This window comes from Stegostoma tigrinum, chromosome 3, assembly GCF_030684315.1.
Source record: "Stegostoma tigrinum isolate sSteTig4 chromosome 3, sSteTig4.hap1, whole genome shotgun sequence".
In the NCBI taxonomy this organism is placed as follows: domain Eukaryota; kingdom Metazoa; phylum Chordata; class Chondrichthyes; order Orectolobiformes; family Stegostomatidae; genus Stegostoma; species Stegostoma tigrinum.
Window position 1 is genome coordinate 114136169 of NC_081356.1, and position 21835 is coordinate 114158003.

Here is a 21835-nt window from a genome sequence, read left to right on the forward strand (position 1 = left end):
ATGTATAAGGTTCTGAAGGGGTTTGACATTGAGGGCGTTAAGAGATGTTTTCTTTGACTAAGGAACCCAGAACATGGGGCACAGTCTCAGAGTAAAGGATTTTCAGTTTAGGACCAAGATGAAGTGAAATTTCTTCCTGTACAGTAGTCTAAATCTTCAGAAATGTGTAGCTCAAAGGACTAGTCTGTATGGCTTAGAAAGGGTGGACACTGGGAAGTTGTTTCCATTAGGCGGGGAGACTATGACCTGTGGGCACAGGCTTAGAATTAGAAGGGGTAAATTTAAAACGGAAATGAGGAGACCTTTCTTCAGCCAGAGAGTGGTGGGCCTGTGGAATTCATTGCCACGGAGTGCAGTGGAGGCCGGGGCGTTAAATGTCTTCAAGGCAGAGATTGATAAATTCTTGATCTCACAAGGAATCAAGGGCTATAGGGAGAGTGCAGGGAAGTGGAGTTGAAATGCCCATCAGCCATGATTAAATGGCAGAGTGGACTCAATGGGCTGAATGGCTTTACTTCCACTCCTACGTCTTATGGTCTTATGGACTAGGGATCTTCCATTGTTGACCATATTTGAGGATGAAATCAAGAGAATGACTAGTCTATCAGGGAATTAAGGAGTATGGGGAGTAGTTGGTAAAGTGGAGATGAAGAATAAGGTCACATTGAGGGCATTGAATAATGGAACAGAGCCGAGGGGTTGTGGTCTATACTTATGTTTTTATTTTTCTTATTCTGGAACATTGATTTTTATATCTGCCTCACTGCTGGGGTTCTAAACATTGTTAAACCTCTCCACTTCTCTAGCTTTCTCATCTACTCACCAACTTTCTGAAAACCAGTCTCTTTGACTAATCTTGCTGCTCACTTGCACTAATACCTCCTCAAGCATCTTGGTATCATAGTTGGTTTGATAATGCTTCAGTGAAGCACCTTCAAGGTGCTTTATTATGTTAAAGATTGTAAAAACCTTTTCATTTTCTGTATTTCGGATTGTGGATTGAAATCAAAAAAAGGACTGTTTTTTAAAAACCAAGAATTGTAAAAGGGATTGCTGCCTTTGTCAAAACCAAGCTGCCATCACTCATTGTAAGTATTGTTTACACTGCTGTTTGTTCAAGCAGTGGTTAAAGTTCAGTTACAGATGGGCGAGAGCTGAAGACAGGGGGAGGGAGTATCTAAAGGAAATTTGCCAGCAACAACAGTAGCTAATGGTCTAAAGAATGCTGACCAGTTATTGCTGACAGTGGCATTCTGCCTGCCAACAACGGCATGACGGGTTCCCAGGTAGCTGAACAGCTTGTGGGGGGTGATTGTTTGGACAGTAGCCATTGAAACTCAGAAATGGAAAAAGCTAATCTAGCAAGCTTATTTGACCCCTACCCTTACCAGTTGCCATAAGCAGTGGCTTTTAACCTATAAATCAGAGATTTAGAAGTGTGAACCACTCCTTCGTGCCTCCTGCAAGCAAGTGACAGTATGTGGAGAGAGAGCAAGAGAGCGAGATCAAGGAGCAGTAGGTCTTGGCAAGCCAAAAGTATCATCTCATGCAAAACCTGTTCTGCAGGGACTATTGAACTTCCTTCCCAGACTTTATATCCACCTCTTAAACCCATTTGTGTCTGCATCTGTCTGTATGTCTGTGCAGTGGGCATTTTATAATGGGTTAGAATTTTAGCCATTAGAGTTATATGCAGGTTCATAATTACTTACCTGCAGCTTGAATCTATTTATTTGTAACTAATAGTAATATTTGTTAAGTACAGAAAACTGATCAGTGCTTTCTATCAACCTGGGTATAATAACAGGGAAATTGGAGAATTCTGTGTACCTTTTATAATATTTTAAACTTCTTTATTGACTCTGGGAACAGCAGGGCTTCATTTCCATTGATGTGTACAAACGTAATATTGTTCTGATCTCAGCTGACAGTAATACAGAACAAGTCAGGTCTCAGCATGAAACCTAGCCTCAGATTATATTTAGTTTTGAAATCTGGCTACCATAGTGGCCAGTAACTCAACATAATCACATGAAGCTGCCAATATATTTTTAATAAAATAACATAAGTGTCTTACATTGGAAAAAAATGGAAGAAAGCTGTATAGATAGTTTATGAACAAAATACATGTGATAATTTAATAGGAACTAATCATAAACAGCAAGAAGAAAAATTCAACCCATTTTCCCCTGCAATATCCTATACAGATATTCAACACAAGTGTAATGTCACTCTAATCTATGCGGTTTACTTTGTTACTCAAACAATAAGCTCACAAGCATTTCCATTTGGTGACTTTCTGCACACTCACTAGTTAGGATAGCTCACTACCCTTTTCTTTAACTTCTCCTACTTTGCGATTAAATAAAACATCTACTGGCATGAATCTTCTCAACTGAAATGCCTTCTGGCCTCTGGCCCCTCCTTTTCTTTCCTACTGTTATAAAAGGTCAACTTAATAAACTATTCAGCAGTTATCCCAGCAGGCAGTGTCTCTAGTCATTTAAGCTGTTGTTGCACAATTTCTTGGAAAGTCTATTTTGACCCAAAGCTAAAAGAAAATTCTAAAAGAAATTAGCCACAGAACTAAAAACCAAAAACCCAAAGTTCCAAATAATAATAGTACACTATAAACTTTCACTGTTGTCAGTGAGGCCCACATACCAAAGTAAACTTTGAAAGCCGAACAGCAAAATATGAAAGTGAATATTGTGACTGTTTTTGTTCTGAGGACAGGTACCTTAATAACAACCTGATTGTAGTATCAAAATGTACTCTTTCATGATGGCTAATGTGGTCTGGTGTAAATTTGAACAGCATGGCCTATACAGCCCATGGTAGCGCAAGGTACAAGCTGACTGGCCTAATCTTTGCCAAGACAGTAATTCAGTGCTACAGTTGGTTTCAGTGTTCCAAGCTCAGGGGAGCATAGTTGCTGGCTTCTATTTAGAATCTGCAGGAAAATGTGCATATTAATAACGTATTACAGCAATGTGAACATTGGTTTAAGGAAATGCCACTTGAATTAAAACAAAACTAACTATCTAAGTTACTAACCCAGCTTCAAGGGTTAAGTATTCCTACCTGGGCAGCTAGAGTTATGATTTCATATCAGGTCCATAAAACCACTGAATTTGTAATGGTGCAACTTTCTTGATTTACAGATCGGTACATTTCAGACTCTTGTTACTGAACAAACATCCTATCTTCCTACATTCCAACTTTTCCATAAATTTGTGTTCTTCATGTGCTGCTAAAGCCACTGAAAGAAAGTCTTGTGATAACATCTGCTGTGAATTTTTCACATCCCTTTCTTGAGCACCTTTCAAAATATCCTGTTTAAATTTACAAGTGAGAAAACAGTTATTAATATAAAGTGAAAAAGCATATGATGTGATTAAACACAAGAATTAGATTCAAAAGATCTTAGCTGAATGTTTTGTAAACACGAATAAACTGCATTAAATATTCTTCATTTACATTGGTGAGACTGACAAGGGGATTTTTTCAAGTTAGCAACACCATCGGTGGGCCTCAGACACTGGGTGGCCGACTGGAAAATCAGAAGGGTTTTGTCTACAATATTCTGTCCATTGACAACAATAGGAGGAAAATTGGGGCCCGAAAGCCAGGTCTAGTTAATCCATAATTTAATCTATGTCAATGGTTTTGATGTGGGGAAAGAGCATACAGGGAGAAAACAAGAGATTGACGGTTGGTAATGATGCTCATTTCATGATCTGACACAGACACGATGGGATGAATGGCCTCTTTCTGGGCCATAATATATCCACGATCCTGTGAACACGTTCAATGTTTCCACATGACCTTTGCTGACCTAACTTTTTGCGACACAATATTGTGATTAAGATCAAGTTTGATAGTGTTGTCAACACAACAAAACAACCAATTCCAAAATTCAGGCCAACAAAATTAAAGGCACACTAGCAACAAGAAAATAAGAATTTCTGCCTCCAGGCTACTTGTTGGAACTGGTTAACAAGAGTAACTGACAGGTAGTCAATAACTTGTAGTTAGGGAGATCCCCTTAGCACCAGAGCGAGTGCTGATTCTAGCAGCTTCATGGTGCTAGCATCCCAACAGCAACTGAGAGTGAGCCAGTGGGAACCTTGTGGCTAAAGGGATCAAGAGATATGGAGGGAATGTGACAGTGCGATACAGAAATTGTATGATCATGAACTGAGTGGTTGAAAAGACTCAATGGCCTATTTGTGGTCCTATTTTCTGTTTCTATGATTCCATGCCTCACCAACAGTAATGGGTTTCAGACAAGATGAGTGACACTTTCGAGACAATGGGGCGGTAAAGAGGGATGATATTGAGATAGAGCTGGGTGCCATCAGTGTACATACAGAAACTGTCAATGTGCTTTTGGATGATGTCACTGAGAACAGCAAGTGTATAAGAAACAGGAAAGAACCAATCCTTGAGGGAGATCAGAGGGTAGGATACAAGAGCTGCATGGAGGAAAACCCATTGCACACGATGCTTTTGACGAGGGTGAGACAGATAGGAGTGGAATCAGGTGAGTACAGCCCATCCAGCTGGACACTCGGGAAGGGATAGAAGAGTGAGACTGTGTATTCAATTTGGTCGAAGTTATAGACAGGTTGAGAAGGGCAGGCAATGATAAATTATCACAATATCTCTCATATCCTGGGCAGCTGGCTTGTGATGCAGAGTGGCGCCAACACTGGCTAAGGTCACCATGGATTTAATCTTCTCAGCCTCAGTCAGAGTGGGTAGCTAGATCTCCATCTTGGACACTCAGCATCAGTGCCCCACCCTCACCTGAGGTGTGGCAACCCTCAGGTTAAACTCATTACCAATTGTGAGCAGCTTTCTGATACAGGGACAACTTTCCCTATCTCTCTCATCACTGGGGAAGGATTGATTTGGTGCTGAATTTTTCCATCTTTTGGTTCAGGTTTATTTTCAGCAAGTTTCATAGAAGGTTTCTCTCCAAACCTGCAGCAGATTTTCTCTATGGGCTGGGGCTGTTTTCCTTGGGTAGAGAATGCTGAGGTGGTTGTGAGTGACAAAATTATAGGACATAATAGGAGTGAATGTTTCCCCTTAGTAGTGGGGTTTAATTATCAGGGGACACAAGTTTAAGATAAAGTGCAGGAGGTTTCAAGGGGATTTAAGGAAAGATTCTTTCTACCCAGAGGATGGTGGGTTTCTAGAACTCACTGCTTGAAAGGGTGGAGAGGCAGGAAGCATCAGTACATTTATGATGTGCACTTGAAATGCCATTGCATACAAGACTGTAGGCCATGTGCTGGGAAATTGGATTAGAATAAATATGCGCTTGATGACCAACACAGACAAAATAGGCCAAAGGACCTTTCTCCGGGCTGTAGTACTCTATCACATAATGACACATTGACAGAATGACGAACTGCCTGGCTTTTTACCGGTGCTAAACTGCATGGTAAGTCAGAAGCACTGCCAGCCTTTAAAGTGTGGTTGAAGAAGCAAAGCAAAAAAAACCGAGACCAAGCAGAGATGCTGTCAACATCAAAGAAGGAGTAAAGTGAGTGCATGTTCAGACAGCAAGCTAGCAGCTCTGTGAGGCAATCTGTTGCAGTCATGAGTTGGGTGCGTGTCCTCTGCAGAGACTGCCCTTGTAGGGGGTCTTTCAATGAGTGGCGCCAGTGCTCTCCAAAGTGCCAGGGCAGTACTGTGCATTGTAAGTGGTGTTGGATACCAGCACCTGTGGGCATGGGGTGTGTGTGGCTGCTGCCCAAGGAGTGTGCCTGAGGCACTGATGCTGGGTGTCCAAAATGGAGATCCAGAAACCCACTCTGGCTTTCTGGTTTCTATCCAATAGGTGGTAAAATTGGAGCCTACCTGTTAATGAGGCTTGATAAAGTTACAATGATGATGATGGCCATGTTGGAGAAGTAGTAAAATCGAGGAAAAAAGAAGAAATGGCGGAATAACTGAATAGGTACTTTGCATAGTCTTTACAGTGGAAGCACAGCAGAACTTCAAGAGAGTCAGGGATCAGAGGTGAGCGTAGTGGCCATCTTTAAGGAGAAGGTACTGGGCAAGCTGACAGGTCTGAAGGTGGATACATCATCCAGACCGAATGAACTACACCGAAGGGTTCTGGCAGAAATAGCTTAGGAGATTGAAGGTTTGATCTTTCAGGGATCACTGGAGTCAGGGAGTCTCTCAGGGAATTGGAAAATGGCTGATGTAACAACCCTGTTTAAAAGATAGAGGGAGGCAGAAGTCAGAAAATCCTCGGCCAGTTAGCCTGGCCCTCAGTCATTGGTAAAGTTTAGAGCCTATTATAAACATGAGATTGCAAAATACTTAGAAGTACAAGGTAAAATAAGGAGTGAGTGAGCACAGCTTTGTCAAGGGGAACTTTAAAATTTTGAGGTAATGAGCAAGTTAAACAAAAGAGTGCCAACAGATGTGATCTATTTGGATTTCCAGAAAGCTTTGAAAAAGTGGATACTCAATAAGTCATGAGCCCACGGTGTTAGGGCAAGGTACTGACATGGATTGAGGATTGGCTACCTGGCAGAAGGCAGAGAGTGGGGAAAAGGGGTCTTTTTCAGAATGGCAGTGGGTGACTAGTGGAGTTCCTCAGGCATCTCAATTGGGACCACAACTATTCAGGTTATACGTTAGCCACCTGGATGAAGGAACTGACAGCATTGCTGCTAAGTTTGCAGATGACACAAAAGTTAGGTGGAGGAACAGGTACTATTAAGGAAGCAGGTAGACTGCAGAAGGACTTGGACAGGCCAAGAGAGTTGGCCAGAAAGTGGCAGATGGAATACAATGTGTGGAAGCAAGGTTAAGCACTTTGGTAGGAAGAATTGAGGCACAGACTACTTTTTAAATGGGAAAAGGCTTTTGAGAGATTGACTGAGCTCGGACTTTTCTCTCTGGAGAGAAGGAGGAAGAGAGGTGACCTGTTCGAGGTGTACAAGGTAATGAGAGGCATGGATAGAGTCGTTAGCCAGAGACTTTTCCCCAGGGAAGGATTGACTGCCACAAGGGGTCATAGCTTTAAGGTGTCAGGAGGAAGGCACAGAGGAGATGTCAGAGGGAGGTTCTTCACCCAGAGAGTTGTGAGCACATGGAATAGTTTACCAGTGGTAGTCGTGGAAGCAGAGTCATTAGTGACATTTAAGCGGCTGCTGGACATGCACATGGACAGTAGTGAATTAAGGGGAATGTAGGTTAGGTTATTATATTTTTGGATTAGGATTATTCCATGGCACAACATCATGGGCTGAAGGGCCTGTACTGTGCTGTACTTTTCTATGTTCTATGTTCTATGTAAATCTCAGGCACGTTACTGAGTTCAGCATTGTCTTAATGTTAATATGCAGGTACAGTTAGCAGTTAAGAAGGCAAATGTAATATTAGCATTCGTTTCAAGAGAGCCAAAATGCATCTGCAGAGATGTACTCCGGAGGCTGTATGAATCTCTGGTCAGACGATGCTTGGAATATTGTATGCAGGTTTGGACTCTGTATCTAAGGAAAGATGCACTGGTGTTGGAGGGGCCTAAAGAAGGTTTTGGGGATTAAGAGCTTGTCATATGTGGAGCGGTTGAGGACGCTGGGTCTGTCTTCAAAAAGGAGCTTAGAAGAATGAAGGGGGAATCTCAAATGAAAAACTTACAGAACATGGAGAGACCTGGAGATGTTTCCACTGTTAGGAGAGGCTAGGACCCAAGGCACAGCCTCAAAGTGAAGGGACAACACTTCAGAGTTGAGAATTGGAGGAACTTCTTCAGCCATAGGGTGGTTAATCTGTGGAACTCACTGCCATAGAAGGTTGTGGAGGCCAAGTCATTGAATGTATTTAAGATAGAGATAGATAGGTTCTTAATTAGTAAGGGGATCAAGGGTTATAGGGAGAAGGCAGGAAAGTAGGGTTGAGAAACATATCAGCTGTGATCATAAGGGAGGGTACAGCTGATAGGCCAAATGGCCTAATTCTGCTCCTATATCTTACAGTCTTGCAGATAAAATGAGTAATAATCCCTGCCAACAGGCCTCTCGCCACTCACTGGTGAATATCTCAGCTGGACATCCAGAATTTAGTTGGGAAATGCTACTTGTTGCTCCATTGGAGAAAGGCCTCACTCAACTTCTGTTTGCTCTAAATGTCTCCATTTGGTCCACATTGTTCAGGGCCTGGGAAGATCCCACCCATGATGGTATATAACAGCCTAAGTGGTTGGCAGCGCTCCTCAATCTCCCAGAGTAATGACACAGGTCTCTGATTGAGAAGTGCAGATATGAGTAAAACTGCTTCCAGTTTCACTGATGGAAGTTCCATTAAAACTATCCAAATTGAAAAAGCAAACAATCAGGGTGAAATTGGACTGTCTCATGTGAATTGCACATAGTAATCTGTTTGTGGGAAACCCCTACCTCGGCTATTCTGTTGTTAGTATTAAGCTGTGTTTGTAAATTCACTAATGCCTTTATAATGTTTGCAAAGAACAGAATAAATCCAATTCAGACAATAACTGACCCATCAGCCTACTCTTGATCATCATTAATTATTTTGTTGAAAGTCCTATCAAGTAGCACTTACACAGCAATTGCCTGCTCACTGATAAAAACTGAAAGAACTGCAGATGCTAGAAATCAGAAACAAAATCTGAAATTGCTGGAAAAGCTCAGCCTGTCTGGCAGTTAAAGTTTCAGGTCCAATGAACATTCCTGAGAACCCACTCACTGGTGCTCAGTTTGGATTCTGAAAGAATCACTTGGTTTCAGGCCAAATTGCAACCTTGGGCAAAACAAGGACTAAACAGCAGAATTTCAGAGGCTAGATGAAAATGACTGTTCTTAAAATCAAGGCAACATTAGATTGACTGTGCCACTAAAGGAGCCCTGTTAAGATTGCAATCATGGAAATCAGCGGAAAGAGTCTCTAATGGCTGGGGTCAGGCATCAAAAGGAAAACAGTCATAGCGAGTTTTGAGAAGATTTGTAGCTCAGGTTGAGTTTCTGGATGCGAGTTTGCTCGCTGAGCTGGAAGGTCAGTTTTCAGACGTTTCGTCACCTTCTAGGTAACATCATCAGTGAGCCTCCGATGAAACACTAGTGTTATGTCCCGCTTTCTATTTATCAATTTACGTTTCCTTCCACGCAGGAAATGACATCACCAACCCAAGGAAACCTAAACAGATAAACGTCTGAAAACTAACCTTCCAGCTCAGCGAGCAAACTCACATCCGGAAGACAGTCATGGCTGTTTGGAGGCCAATCATGTCAGCTCCAAGATATTTCTGCAATAGTTCCTCAGGGAAATGTCTTACTTCCAACCACCTTCAACTCACATCAATGACCACTCTGTTGGCATACTAAATATTTGCTAATATTGCACAATTCATTTGAAAACACTGCAGATAAGGAATTAGTGTGTGCCTCTATGTTCTAAGGCCTAGACAACATTTGGGTTTTCGCTGTCAGTGGATAGTAGTATTAACACCACACAGGTGCGAGACAATAACTATTTCCACCAGGAGGCAATTTAATAACTCTCTTTTATATTCAGTGTCATTACCATTCCTGAATCCCCAACCATCAATATCTTAGTTATCTCCATAATATCATCAATTTTGAAGAAGAGTCATACCAGACTCGAAACATTGTGATTTTCTCTCCACAGATGCTGATTTTTCCAGCATTCTGTGTTTGTCTCAAATTTCCAAATTTTGTGGTTTTAGATTAGATTACCTACATGTGGAAACAGGCCCTTTGGCTCAACAAGTCCACACTGCCCTTTGAAACATCCCACCCAGGCCCATCCCCCTATAACCCATACACCCCTGAACACTACGGGCAATTTAGCATGGCCAATCCACCTAGCCTGTAAATCTTTGGACTGTGGGAGGAAACCAGAGCACCCGGAGGAAACCCACGCAGACATGGGGAGAATGTGCAAACTCCACACAGACAGTCGCCCAAGGTTGGAATCGAACCCGGGTCCCTGGTGCTGTGAGGCTGTAGTGCCAACCACTTGAGCCACCGTGCCACCCCAAATTGTGGTATTTTGGCTTTATCAATACCATGTGATCACCATTGACCAGATATTTAGCTGCATTAACACAAAACGTATCAAAGGCAAGGTTTTCTAGTGGGAAGTGGCTCACTCCTTTTCTACCACCTGTTGTGTTGGAATACCTCCACACGCCTGGATGAGTGCAGCTCTAACACTATTCAGGAGGTTCAACATCATCCAGGACAAATTGACTGGCACCCCGGTCCAGTGCTTTAAAGTCGTAACTTTCACTATCACTGTGCCCTAGCAGCAGCACTGGCCATCTTCAGGATGCACTACTGGAGTCTGCCAAGGCTTTTTTTGTAAAACCTCAAAAATCTGTGAACTCTTACACTCAAAAAGAAGAAGGGAGTATGAGCCTTGAACATCACCACCTTGAACATCCCTCCAAGCGGTACATCATCCTGATGTGGGACAATTCCAAACCATTCATTTGTTGATGTTGGGTCAAAATCCTGAAATTTCCTGCTAGCAGCTACCTTCACCACATAGACTGCAACAGTGGAAGCTCACCAACACCACCTCCTCAAGGGCAAACATCAAACAGGCAACAAAATACTGACCTTGTTGGTAATGTTCACATGCCACGACTTGTATAAACAAAAGATAGACAGAAAAATCACATTTCATTATATTAATGTGTTGGCCATTAATACAGCAAAGCTGCGAAATAATAACAACCCTTTCAATAATATATGAAATTACCTGGTCTTTGTACTGGCCGGGTTTTCGTATATTAAAGTAATCCTTCTCATCAGCAACGACATTATCATCGAGAGAGTTCAAACTGCATTCATAACATATTACATAACTGTTAGTTTTGGCAACATAATAAATGAAGTAATTTTAAGGATAGACTCCAGTTTCTGAATTTGAAAGAAATGAAAATATAAACCTTTTCTTGTCCAAACAAGATTCTTCATTGAAATAGCTGCTTGTTTCGCTGAGCAGTGTTTTATTCCAGATTGGGTTGGATCTGAAGAAACATATAGAACAGAATGACTTCCTTACGATTAAACTAACAGTTAAAAGGCACATCAATATTGTAACATCAGTGCAGTGCCCTACACATGGCAGTATTGGTGGTCACAGTTTAACAGTATCGTAGATATATTGCTTCCTTCTCTTATGCACTTCTACTAAAGTAAAATTTCTCCAAAATACATCAAACAAAGAAACTCCCCAATGAACAAGGCGGTTTAATTCGTCTATCAGCAGAAACTGAACTGAAGCAGGAGATTCAACGTCGATTTTCCACTGCTTTGTCCAAATACAGCTCCAACATTGGCACCCAACTGCAATGTGGAAGATTGTCCAGATATGTCCTAGCAATGTGACAAATTAACCATTCCATTAGTGTACTCACAATCATCCACCAAGTGATGAACAATGTCACAAGGAAAATGGTCAAGCAAAACTGTCACAACAATAACCCACTCGTTGATGTTCAACTGGAATTTTATCAGGGCTACTGACTGCATTACAGCTTTGGTTCAAACATACACAAAACATATGAGCTAAAGAGGTTAGAAAAGAATGATTGCCCTAGATATGGAAGCAGCATTTAACCGAGTGTGGCATTGAGCAGGCTTATTACAACTGGAGTCAATGAGAATCGGGAAAATCTCTCCACGGTTTGGAATTGTACTTGGCATAAAGAAAGACGGCTACGCTTGTTGGGGGTTCAGTGATCTCATTCCAAGAACATTTCTATGGCTATTTTCTCAAAATAGTGTTCTCGGCCCAGCCACCTTCAGCAGCTTCAAGGTTTTCCCTCCATCATAAGTTTAAAAGCTAATTTGTTCACTGATGATTGCACAGAGTTCAGAAACATTCACAACTCCTCAAATACCGAAAAAGGTCCATGGGCATTTGCAGCAAGATTTGAACAAACAAACAAACATTCAGGTTTGGGCAAGTAACATTCTTGCTATACAAGTGTTAAGTAATGACGCTGTACAAGAGTGAATCCAAGCATCTCCCTTTAACATTCAAATGCATTATCCTGACCAAATCCACAGCTGTCAACATCTGGGAGATACCACTGGTTAGAAAATGGGCAAGACCTAGAACTTCAAATCAGAAGCTAAGAATTCTGCTCATTAACGCATTTATTGACTCACCAAAGCCCACCTATCATCTGCAAACTGCTAGCAGGATGGAATACTATCCAATTGCCTCGATGAATTCAGGGTCCACTACACCCAAGAAGCTTAATACCATCCAGAACAAACCAGCTCATTTGATTTGTACCTCATCAACAGCCTCATCCTATCCCTCCAACTACCAAACCTACTCTCTACTTCCAAAGCACAGTGGCAGCACTTACAGCATAGTAACTCATCAAGAATGATGAGGGTCGAGCTGTGGATGTGGTGTATATGGACTTCAGTAAGGCATTTGATAAGGTTCCCCATGGTAGGCTCATTCAGAAGGTCAGGAGGAATGGGATACAGGGGAACTTAGCTGCTTGGATACAGAATTGGCTGGCCAACAGAAGACAGCGAGTGGTAGTAGAAGGAAAATATTCTGCCTGGAAGTCAGTGGTGAGTGGAGTTCCACAGGGCTCTGTCCTTGGGCCTCTACTGTTTGTAATTTTTATTAATGACTTGGATGAGGGGATTGAAGGATGGGTCAGCAAGTTTGCAGACGACACAAAGGTCGGAGGTGTCGTTGACAGTGTAGAGGGCTGTTGTAGGCTGCAGCGGGACATTGACAGGATGCAGAGATGGGCTGAGAGGTGGCAGATGGAGTTCAACCTGGATAAATGCGAGGTGATGCATTTTGGAAGGTCGAATTTGAAAGCTGAGTACAGGATTAAGGATAGGATTCTTGGCAGCGTGGAGGAACAGAGGGATCTTGGTGTGCAGATACATAGATCCCTTAAAATGGCCACCCAAGTGGACAGGGTTGTTAAGAAAGCATATGGTGTTTTGGCTTTCATTAACAGGGGGATTGAGTTTAAGAGTCGTGAGATCTTGTTGCAGCTCTATAAAACTTTGGTTAGACCGCACTTGGAATACTGCGTCCAGTTCTGGGCGCCCTATTATAGGAAAGATGTGGATGCTTTGGAGAGGGTTCAGAGGAGGTTTACCAGGATGCTGCCTGGACTGGAGGGCTTATCTTATGAAGAGAGGTTGACTGAGCTCGGTCTCTTTTCATTGGAGAAAAGGAGGAGGAGAGGGGACCTAATTGAGGTATACAAGATAATGAGAGGCATAGATAGAGTTGATAGCCAGAGACTATTTCCCAGGGCAGAAATGGCTAGCACGAGGGGTCATAGTTTTAAGCTGGTTGGTGGAAAGTATAGAGGGGATGTCAGAGGCAGGTTCTTTACGCAGAGAGTTGTGAGAGCATGGAATGCGTTGCCAGCAGCAGTTGTGGAAGCAAGGTCATTGCGGTCATTTAAGAGACTGCTGGACATGTATATGGTCACAGAAATTTGAGGGTGCATACATGAGGATCAATGGTCGGCACAACATTGTGGGCTGAAGGGCCTGTTCTGTGCTGTACTGTTCTATGTTCTATGTTCTAAGAATCTTTCAACAGCATCTTCCAAACCTGCAACATCTTCTACCTACAACAAGGAAAGTACATGCATGGACAACATCACTATCTCCAAGTTCCCCTCCAAACCATGCAACATCCAGACATGAAACTACATCATTGTTTGTTCACTGTGGTAGTGTTATAACCTTGGAGCTCCTTTCCCAACACAGTGTGTGCACCTGCACTAGATGAACCACAAGCAAATCAGAAAAGAGGGGCATGAGTAGACAATATGGCCTGTCAAGCCTATTCCACCATTGAATATGATCATCATGGATCAAGGGATCTAACTCTAGTTTTTTGCCCCATTGCCAAAAACAATTGCTACCAGGTTAGACTAAAAATACGTTTCTCCTAGTTCTAATCATGTTCAATGATACTGCAGACTTCACAATACTCTGGTAAGAGGGAGTGTGTGAAGAAATGTCCCCTTATCTCAGTACTAAATGATCAGCCCTTCTCCTGACACTACGCCCCTGGTGATTTTGATTCCTGACCAGAGGAATCAATCTCTCAATGTCTAACCTGTCAGGTCCCTTTAGAATCTGTTTTTTTTTGTCCTATGTGATCACCCTTCAGTTTTCTAAACTCAAAAGAACATAGATCCAGTTTGCTCGGCCTTTCATGATATGAAAACTCCTTCACCACAGAGGCTAATTTACTTTACTGAACCTTTGCTTTACTATCTTCAATGCGTGTATATCGTTTCTTAAATGTGAAGAACAAAACTGCATGTAGTCCTCCACAAGTGGTCTCACCAAAATCATGTATAATTGTATCAGTACTCCAATTACCCTGCAATAAAGTCCTACATCTTATTGGTCTTTCTAATTGCTTGTTCAGCCTGCATGCTAACTTTCTGCACAACTTCCCTCAGTAGACTAATGTCTTTTGAAATACCAACACTTAATAGTTTTTGTTTCGCACATACAGTGGGTGTCCACAGTTCTTGTTCCTTCATCTACGTGGAGAATCTTGAGCAGTTTGCCTGCAGTTTTACAGTGATTCAACTGTTGCTCAAGTGTTCCCTCTCCTATAGTGCCCTGTTAGAGTACAACAATGTGGATATTTGCCTCGGTTCTTTGAACATTAATGCATGCCCCTTTAATTTCCTATAAACACCAGGCTCTGCAATTTCTTTTAAAAAAATGATATTTAAGGATTTTGATCTAAATACAGACTGAGAAAGGAGGTTAGTTAAAGTAGGTTGAATTCAATGAAAGAATTAAAAGTAATTAATCTCATCTCCTAAACCAAGCTTACTGGTGTCACTTCAGAGGTTAAATTCCAAAACATTTGAGAATGGACCCATCCACATACAATCATTTTTAACAGTGCACTAATGAGATGCAGACATCCAACTGAATTACAGGAAGTGAGTTGGTTTCGTAAACATCATAACAAGGCTACCTGCCATCAACACAACACTCATTCTATTCTTAACTTGAGGGTGAAATCCTTCAGCTAAGAACCTTTATAGCACGGTTTGTGGGCTTGGAGATCAGGGATAGCAAAACAAGCTATCCATTTAAAAACATGACCTATTTGTTCTCCACCCCCCACACCAGTCTTTCCCCAGATTAACATCCAATCAGTGCATTCCCCTCCTCTCACCTGTTTGATTGGCTTTGGAATCCTCATTACAGTCATATCCCTGCCACCAGCAGACACTTCAAGCACCACTGACCACCCCTCCTTCCCCAATCAGGAGACCGCTATGTTTAGGACCACCTCTCAGCTGGAACCCACCTCCTGCAAATACTCATCCTATTTATTCTCCTGGGCTGCTGCCTTCTGCTAATGGGATTCCTTGTCCAATGCGCCTTTATGAAAATACTTTTGCAGGATGTGGACACCCCTGGCTGCACCAAGATTTATTGCCCATCCCACTGTCCTTGAGAATGAGATAGTGCAAGAAGGCAGCTCACTATATGCTGCAGCTACAACATTTATATTGTTATAACAAAGGGAGTTTCAGGATTTTGACTCGATTACAATGAAGCACTATTCAATAATCACCAGTGAATTTGTCTGCCTGGGCCCAAAAACCCAAAAAAAAACTTTAATTGTTAGAACTGCAGGACATTCTAGGTGTCATGACTCAAAACAGCACTCTGTGCATGGAATATACCTCTGGGCTATATTCTCAGGAAAGATTGAGGGATAAAATAGTGGACTAACAGGCAAAGAGAAGGAAAAGTAAAGTTAGATAAAAACCATGAATTTGGCCTTTTCAAAGTCTCCTAAAATAATTCACAACCTGAAGGAGCCAGATTCTGCACTTAGTTCTTGGAAAGAGAGCTTGTTGGCAGACAATAACAATTATTATTACATTTTGTCTACCACATAATAGAGCAAAGTCAGGTATGAATTTCAGTGGCAGTGATGCTAGTATTGTCAGTCATACAATGATTTGCCATTTGAATGCAATAATATATGAAGAGCAGTGGGAATGTAAGGCAAAAGACAAAATCAGCTCAAGCAACCCATGCTTGCAAAACCCAAAACAAAAAATTGTCATGTGGTGCTACAATCTGGTAGCATTTGCCAAACAATCCTGGGTGTGCTAATACCAACACTAACAACCGAGTTAAGATAATGACTTGAGCTTGTATTATTCATTTACACTGGCCAGAACAGATTCAAGTGTGGGAATCCATTCTCTGCAAACAACAGGAATATATTTAGATTTTACAACCTCTTTTTTTGAATCGCTTGGGAGTTTCGGGAGCCTACAGTTTCCTATACTTTCTTGATGGCAATGCCTTAATTTGTCAGAGTTGATTTGAAAAACTAAATAGCCTCTCTTTCTCCTGTAATATAAACAGTTATGTACAATTGTTTGAATTCTGACAATTCTCAAGTTTGTCTTGGTCAGGGCAAGACAAAAGTACCTCGACAACTTAACAGCAATGTTCAAAATCATCACATTCCTAATAAAGTGCTCACTCTTAACTTGCTGTGATAGTCATTTCATATGCAAATACAGCAACCCCATGAAATTCATAAAAAGTTAACTGTGAGTTGTCATTTAGGCAATGCCAGTGGTAGAATGGCCCAAATCAGAAACAACTTGTGACAGTTAGTGATTTAATGGGTATCTCTTCCTCAGTCCAGGTTGTTAACTGGTTAACAAATTAATGATGGTGGGCATTGCTCAAATGCAGTTATTTCTGCAAGTTTAGCTGAGTAAGCTTGTGTCTCACTGCTTGCTCAAGTGCAGTAGTGTTACGATATTTTACCCAGATAATCAATGAAATTAATCTTTTCCGTTACCCTTCCAAAGTGTGCATATTTGTTCCAGGTACATCAGCAATCATGGGATTACTTTTCACGGAGGTCATAACTGTGGCAGTCATTGCTGAAGCTGCTTTCAATTTATGTCGATAGCTGGAAAAAAAATGTAGAATTTAAGTTTTTGCAGATGTATAATTGACTCTTTTCATCACAAAATTGTCCTCATGATTCTATTGAATAGCTGCAAAATGATTTATTTTAGTTCTGACATTGAGTAAAATTGCGTTTGTATTAATTTTACTAAAACATTATGGTTCTATTTTCTTTGACTCACAGACAATACTATATGCACAGATGAATAATTTAATTAGGTTCAGTGGTAGCCAATACAGTACAATCTCTTGAGCATTCTCTGCCATTCAATAGGATCATGTTTGTGTTTCAGATCCCACATTTAAATCTACTAATTACCTTTGATGTTCCTGCCTAACAACTTTTGAATGATCCCGATTCCATTGCAAGAGTTTCCAAGTCACGCAACAAACAGAAAACAAAGAATAGAAATAAGTGGGTCATTTTCATATTGGTGGACTGTGATTATTGGGTGCAACAAGGATCAATACTTGACACCCACTGTTGACAATATATATCCATGATTTGGATATGGGGATCAAAGGCAATTTTTCTAAATTCACAGATAATATAAAGTTAGGCAGAAATGTCTGTTATGAAGAAGATATAAACGTTGGAGAAGGATTTGGACAGGCTTATTAGGCAACAACACAGTTGATGGGAATATAATGTGGAAAATTGAGAGGTTATTCACTTTGGTAGAAAGAACAGATAGGCACAGCAATTCTTTAATAGTAAGAGTTTCAAAAGTGTAGATATGCAAAGGGACTACAGCATCCTTATCACTAAGTCACTAAAAGCTAATATGCAGCTGCAACAAGCAATAAGGAAAGATGGGGGAATATTAGCCTTTATTGCAACAAGATTCGAGTATAGGAATAGTGAAGATTTGCTCCAATGTATAGGAGCTAGGTTAGACCACACCTGGAGTATTGTGCGCAGTTTTGGTCTCCTTATCTCAGGAAGGATATTATTGCCATGGACAGAGTGCAACCAATGTTCACTAGACTTCATCCCAAGACTTTTGGGACTATCCTGTGAAAAAGAGATTGGGTAAACTGGCATAACAAGGTGTGGAGCTGGATGAACACAGCAGGCCAAGCAGCATCACAGGGGCAGGAAAGCTGACGCTTCGGGCCTAGATCCTTCATCAGAAATAGGGGAAGAGGAAGAGGGTTCTAAAATAAACAGGGAGAGGGGGGAGGCAGATAGAAGATGGATACAGGAGAAGATAGGTGGTGGAGAGAAGACAGGCAGGTCAAAGAGGCGGGGATGGAGCCAGTAAAGGTGAGTATAGGTGAGGAGGTAGGAAGGAAATAGGTCAGTCCAGGGGGGATGGGAGGGCGGGATGAGGTTAGTAAGTAGGAAATGGGGGTGCGGTTTGAGGTGGGAGGAGGGGATGGGTGAGACGAAGAACAGGTTAGGGAGATGGGGATGAGTTTGGCTGGTTTTGGGATGTGCTGGGGGGTGGGTAGATTTTGAAGCTTGTGAAATCCACATTGATACCATTGGGCTGCAGGATTCCCAAGCGGAAGATGAGTTGCTGTTCCTGCAACCTTCGGGTGGCATTGTGTGGCACTGCAGGAGGCCCAGATGGACCTGTCTTCTGAGGAATGGGAGGGGGAGTTGAAATGGTTCGTGACCAGGAGGTGCAGTTGTTTTGTGCGAAATGAGCGTAGGTGTTCTACAAAGCGGTCCCCAAGCCTCCGCTTGGTTTCCCCAATGTAGGAGGAGGTCACAACGGGAACAGCGGATACAGTATACCACATTGGCAGATGTGCAGGTGAATCTCTGCTTGATGTGGAAGGTCTACCTGATGGCCCAGGTGAAGCTAAGATAAAGGGAGTGGCCATGGGCACTCGCATAGGCCCAAGCTGCGCCTGCCTCTTTGGGTTATGTGGAACAATCCCTCTGCTGCACCTACGCAGGCCCCAAACCCCACCTCTTCCTCCATTACATTGACGACTGTATCAGCGCTGCCTCGTGCTCCCACGACGAGCTCGAACAGTTCATCCACTTCACCAACACCTCCCACCCCAAACTCAAATTCACCTGGACCATCTCCAACACATCCCTCACCTTCCTGGACCTCTGTCTCCATCTCGGGCAACCACCAAGAAACCGATATCCAATTCAAGCCCACCGACTCCCACAGCTACCTAGAATTCACCTCCTCCCACCCACCTTCCTGCAAAAATGCCATCCCCTTTTCCCAATTCCTTTGCCTCTGCCGCATCTGCTCCCAGGATGAGGCATTCCACTCCTGTACATCTCAGATGTCCTTGTTTTTCTTGACCACAGGTGGTCAAGAACACCCTCGACTGTGTCTCCTGCATTTCCTGCAACTCATCGCTCACACCCCCTCCCCACAATAACAACCAAAACAGAATCCCCCTTGTCCTCATGTACCACCCTACCAACCTCCGGATACAACGCATCATCCTCTGACACTTCCGCCATCTGCAATCTGACTCCACCACCAAAGATATTTTTCCATCACCACCCTTGTCTGCTTTCCAGAGGGACCACTCTCTCCGTGACTCCTTTGTCTGGTCCACACTTCCCTCCAGCCCCACCTCACCCAGCACTTTTCTATGCAACCGCAGGAAGTGCTACACCTGCCCCTACACCTCGTCCCTCACCCCCATCCCAGGCCCCAGGAAGACTTTCCACATCAAACAGATGTTCACCTGCACATCTGCTAATGTGGTATACTGCATCTGCTGCTCCAGATGTGCCCTCATCTACACTGGGGGAAACCAAGCAGAGGCTTGGGGACCGCTTTGCAGAATACCTACACTCAGTTCGCAATAAACAATTGCACCTCCTGATCACGAAACATTTCAACTCCCTTCCCATTCCTTAGACAACACGTCCTTCCTGGGCCTCCTGCAGTGCCACAACGATGCCACCTGAAAGTTGCAGGAACAGCAACTCATATTCCGCTTGGGAACCCTGCAGCCCAACAGTATCAATGTGGATTTCACAAGCTTCAAAATCTCCCCTTCCCCTACTGCATCCCCGCCTCCCTAACCTGTTCTTCCTCTCACCTATCCCCTCCTCCCACCTCAAGCCGCACCTCCATTTCCTACCGACTAACCTCATCCCACTCCCCTTGACTTGTCCGTCCTCCCTGGACTGACCTATTTCCTCCCTACCTCCCCACCTATACTCACCTTTACTGGCTCCATCCCCGCCTCTTTGACCTGTCTGTCTCTCTGCACCTACCTTCTCCTGTATCCATCTTCAATCTATCTCCCCCTCTCTCTCTATTTATTTCAGTACTCTCTTCCTCTCCCCTATTTCTGATGAAGGGTCTAGGCCGAAACATCAGCTTTTCTGCTCCTAAGATGCTGCTTGGCCTGCTGTGTTCATCCAGCTCCACATTTTGTTATCTTGGGTAGACAGGGCCTGTATTCTTTGGATTTTCAAAGAATGAATGGTGATCTCATTGAAAGCGACAATATAAACAAAACGATAGACAGGGATGATGCAAGTGTTTTCCCTGGTTCACAAGTCTATAACTGAGAGACATAATTTAAACATAAAGGCATGCCAATTAGAACTGAGATGAGGAGAAATATTTTTGCAAAGATGGTTGTGAATCCTTAGAATCTTCTACCTAGAAGTGGAGCTCAGTCCAATTGCAGGTTGATTTTTTTTTGATTATCAATGACAAAATGAAATGGGGATAGTGTGAATAAAAGACTTTGAAGTATGTGACCAACTATGCTTGTGTTGAATGGTACAGTAGGTTTAGATAGAGCCATGGAGTCATACAATACAGGAACAGGTCCCTTGCTCAAACCATGTGTGCTGACTAGATATCGTAAACTGAACTAGTCCCATTTGAGCGCATTTGGCCCATATCCCTCTAAACCTTTCCTATTCAAGTACCGGTCCAAATTGATGATCTGAACAACCTATCCTGTTCCTATGTCATATAAGGGTCACTCCTAATTTTTCCCAAACACTGCCTCCCTGATTCTGGGCTCACCCACAAACAGAAATCCTTTAAGTCCACCTGGTCAAAATTGTTCTGGATCTCATACACATCGAGCAAGTCATTGCTTCACTCTTCTCAGGTCCAGTAGAAATAAGATTAGTTTGTCGAATCCATCCTCATCAGTCACCCTTATGAATCTTGTAAGCCTTTTCTGAACGCATTTTCATCCTTCATCCAATAAAGAGGCCAAAATGGCATGCAATATTTCCAACTGTTATCTGACCAATGCTCTATGTAACTATAGTATAGCAGTCTTACTTTTATGTTAAATTCCTCTCATAAGAACACAGTATTCCATTAGTCATCATTATTACTTGCCGCACCTGCATACTAACCTGTTGTGACTAGATCAAGATCTCTCTGCAAAATTTCAAGAAGCAGTCAGTCATTCCCTATTTAAGCAACATTTTGCTTTTGTTATACTTCTGGCCAAAGTGAATTCTATTATATTTCCTACAGTATGTTCCACCTGTCAGAATTTTGCCCAATCTTTCATCCAGGTGAGGAAGCAACCTGAAGGTATGGTTGCTAACTTTTATGGTACTGAGGAAAGTAAGTTCTGAAGAAGATATGAGGAGGATACAAAGATAAATAGATTGAATGTGAGAGAAGAAATCAGGCAAACTGAGTACAATGTGGGAAAATGTGAAATTGTACTTTTTGGCAGGAAGAACAAAACAGAAGCATATTACCTACATGGCGGGAGCTCTGTGATGCAAAGGTGTACTAATGAATGCACTTTAACTACTAAATCATCAACTCTTAGGAAAGCAGATAGGATGCTGTTATTAATTGCAATGAATTGAAAACTAAAGTTGAGAAGTTATATTTAGAGAT

General features: G+C 42.3%; 1 protein-coding gene across 2 annotated transcripts in view; it reads right to left on the reverse strand.

Annotated features, from left to right (window-relative positions):
* Nucleotides 1-2086: 2086 nt before the first annotated feature.
* Nucleotides 2087-21835, reverse strand: part of LOC125451065 (cadherin-related family member 2-like) — a 142178-nt gene continuing 122429 nt past the window's right edge. The window contains exons 29-33 of one of the 2 annotated variants that reach the window (XM_048527771.2): nucleotides 16900-17013; nucleotides 10970-11050; nucleotides 10780-10861; nucleotides 10638-10664; nucleotides 2087-3335 (exon numbers count right to left, since the gene is read on the reverse strand). In XM_048527771.2, the coding sequence (XP_048383728.2) occupies nucleotides 3159-3335; nucleotides 10638-10664; nucleotides 10780-10861; nucleotides 10970-11050; nucleotides 16900-17013 (481 nt within the window). In that variant the 3' untranslated portion in view covers nucleotides 2087-3158. The remainder of the gene's footprint in view (nucleotides 3336-10637; nucleotides 10665-10779; nucleotides 10862-10969; nucleotides 11051-16899; nucleotides 17014-21835) is intronic. The other variant, XM_048527772.2, reaches the window with a different exon arrangement.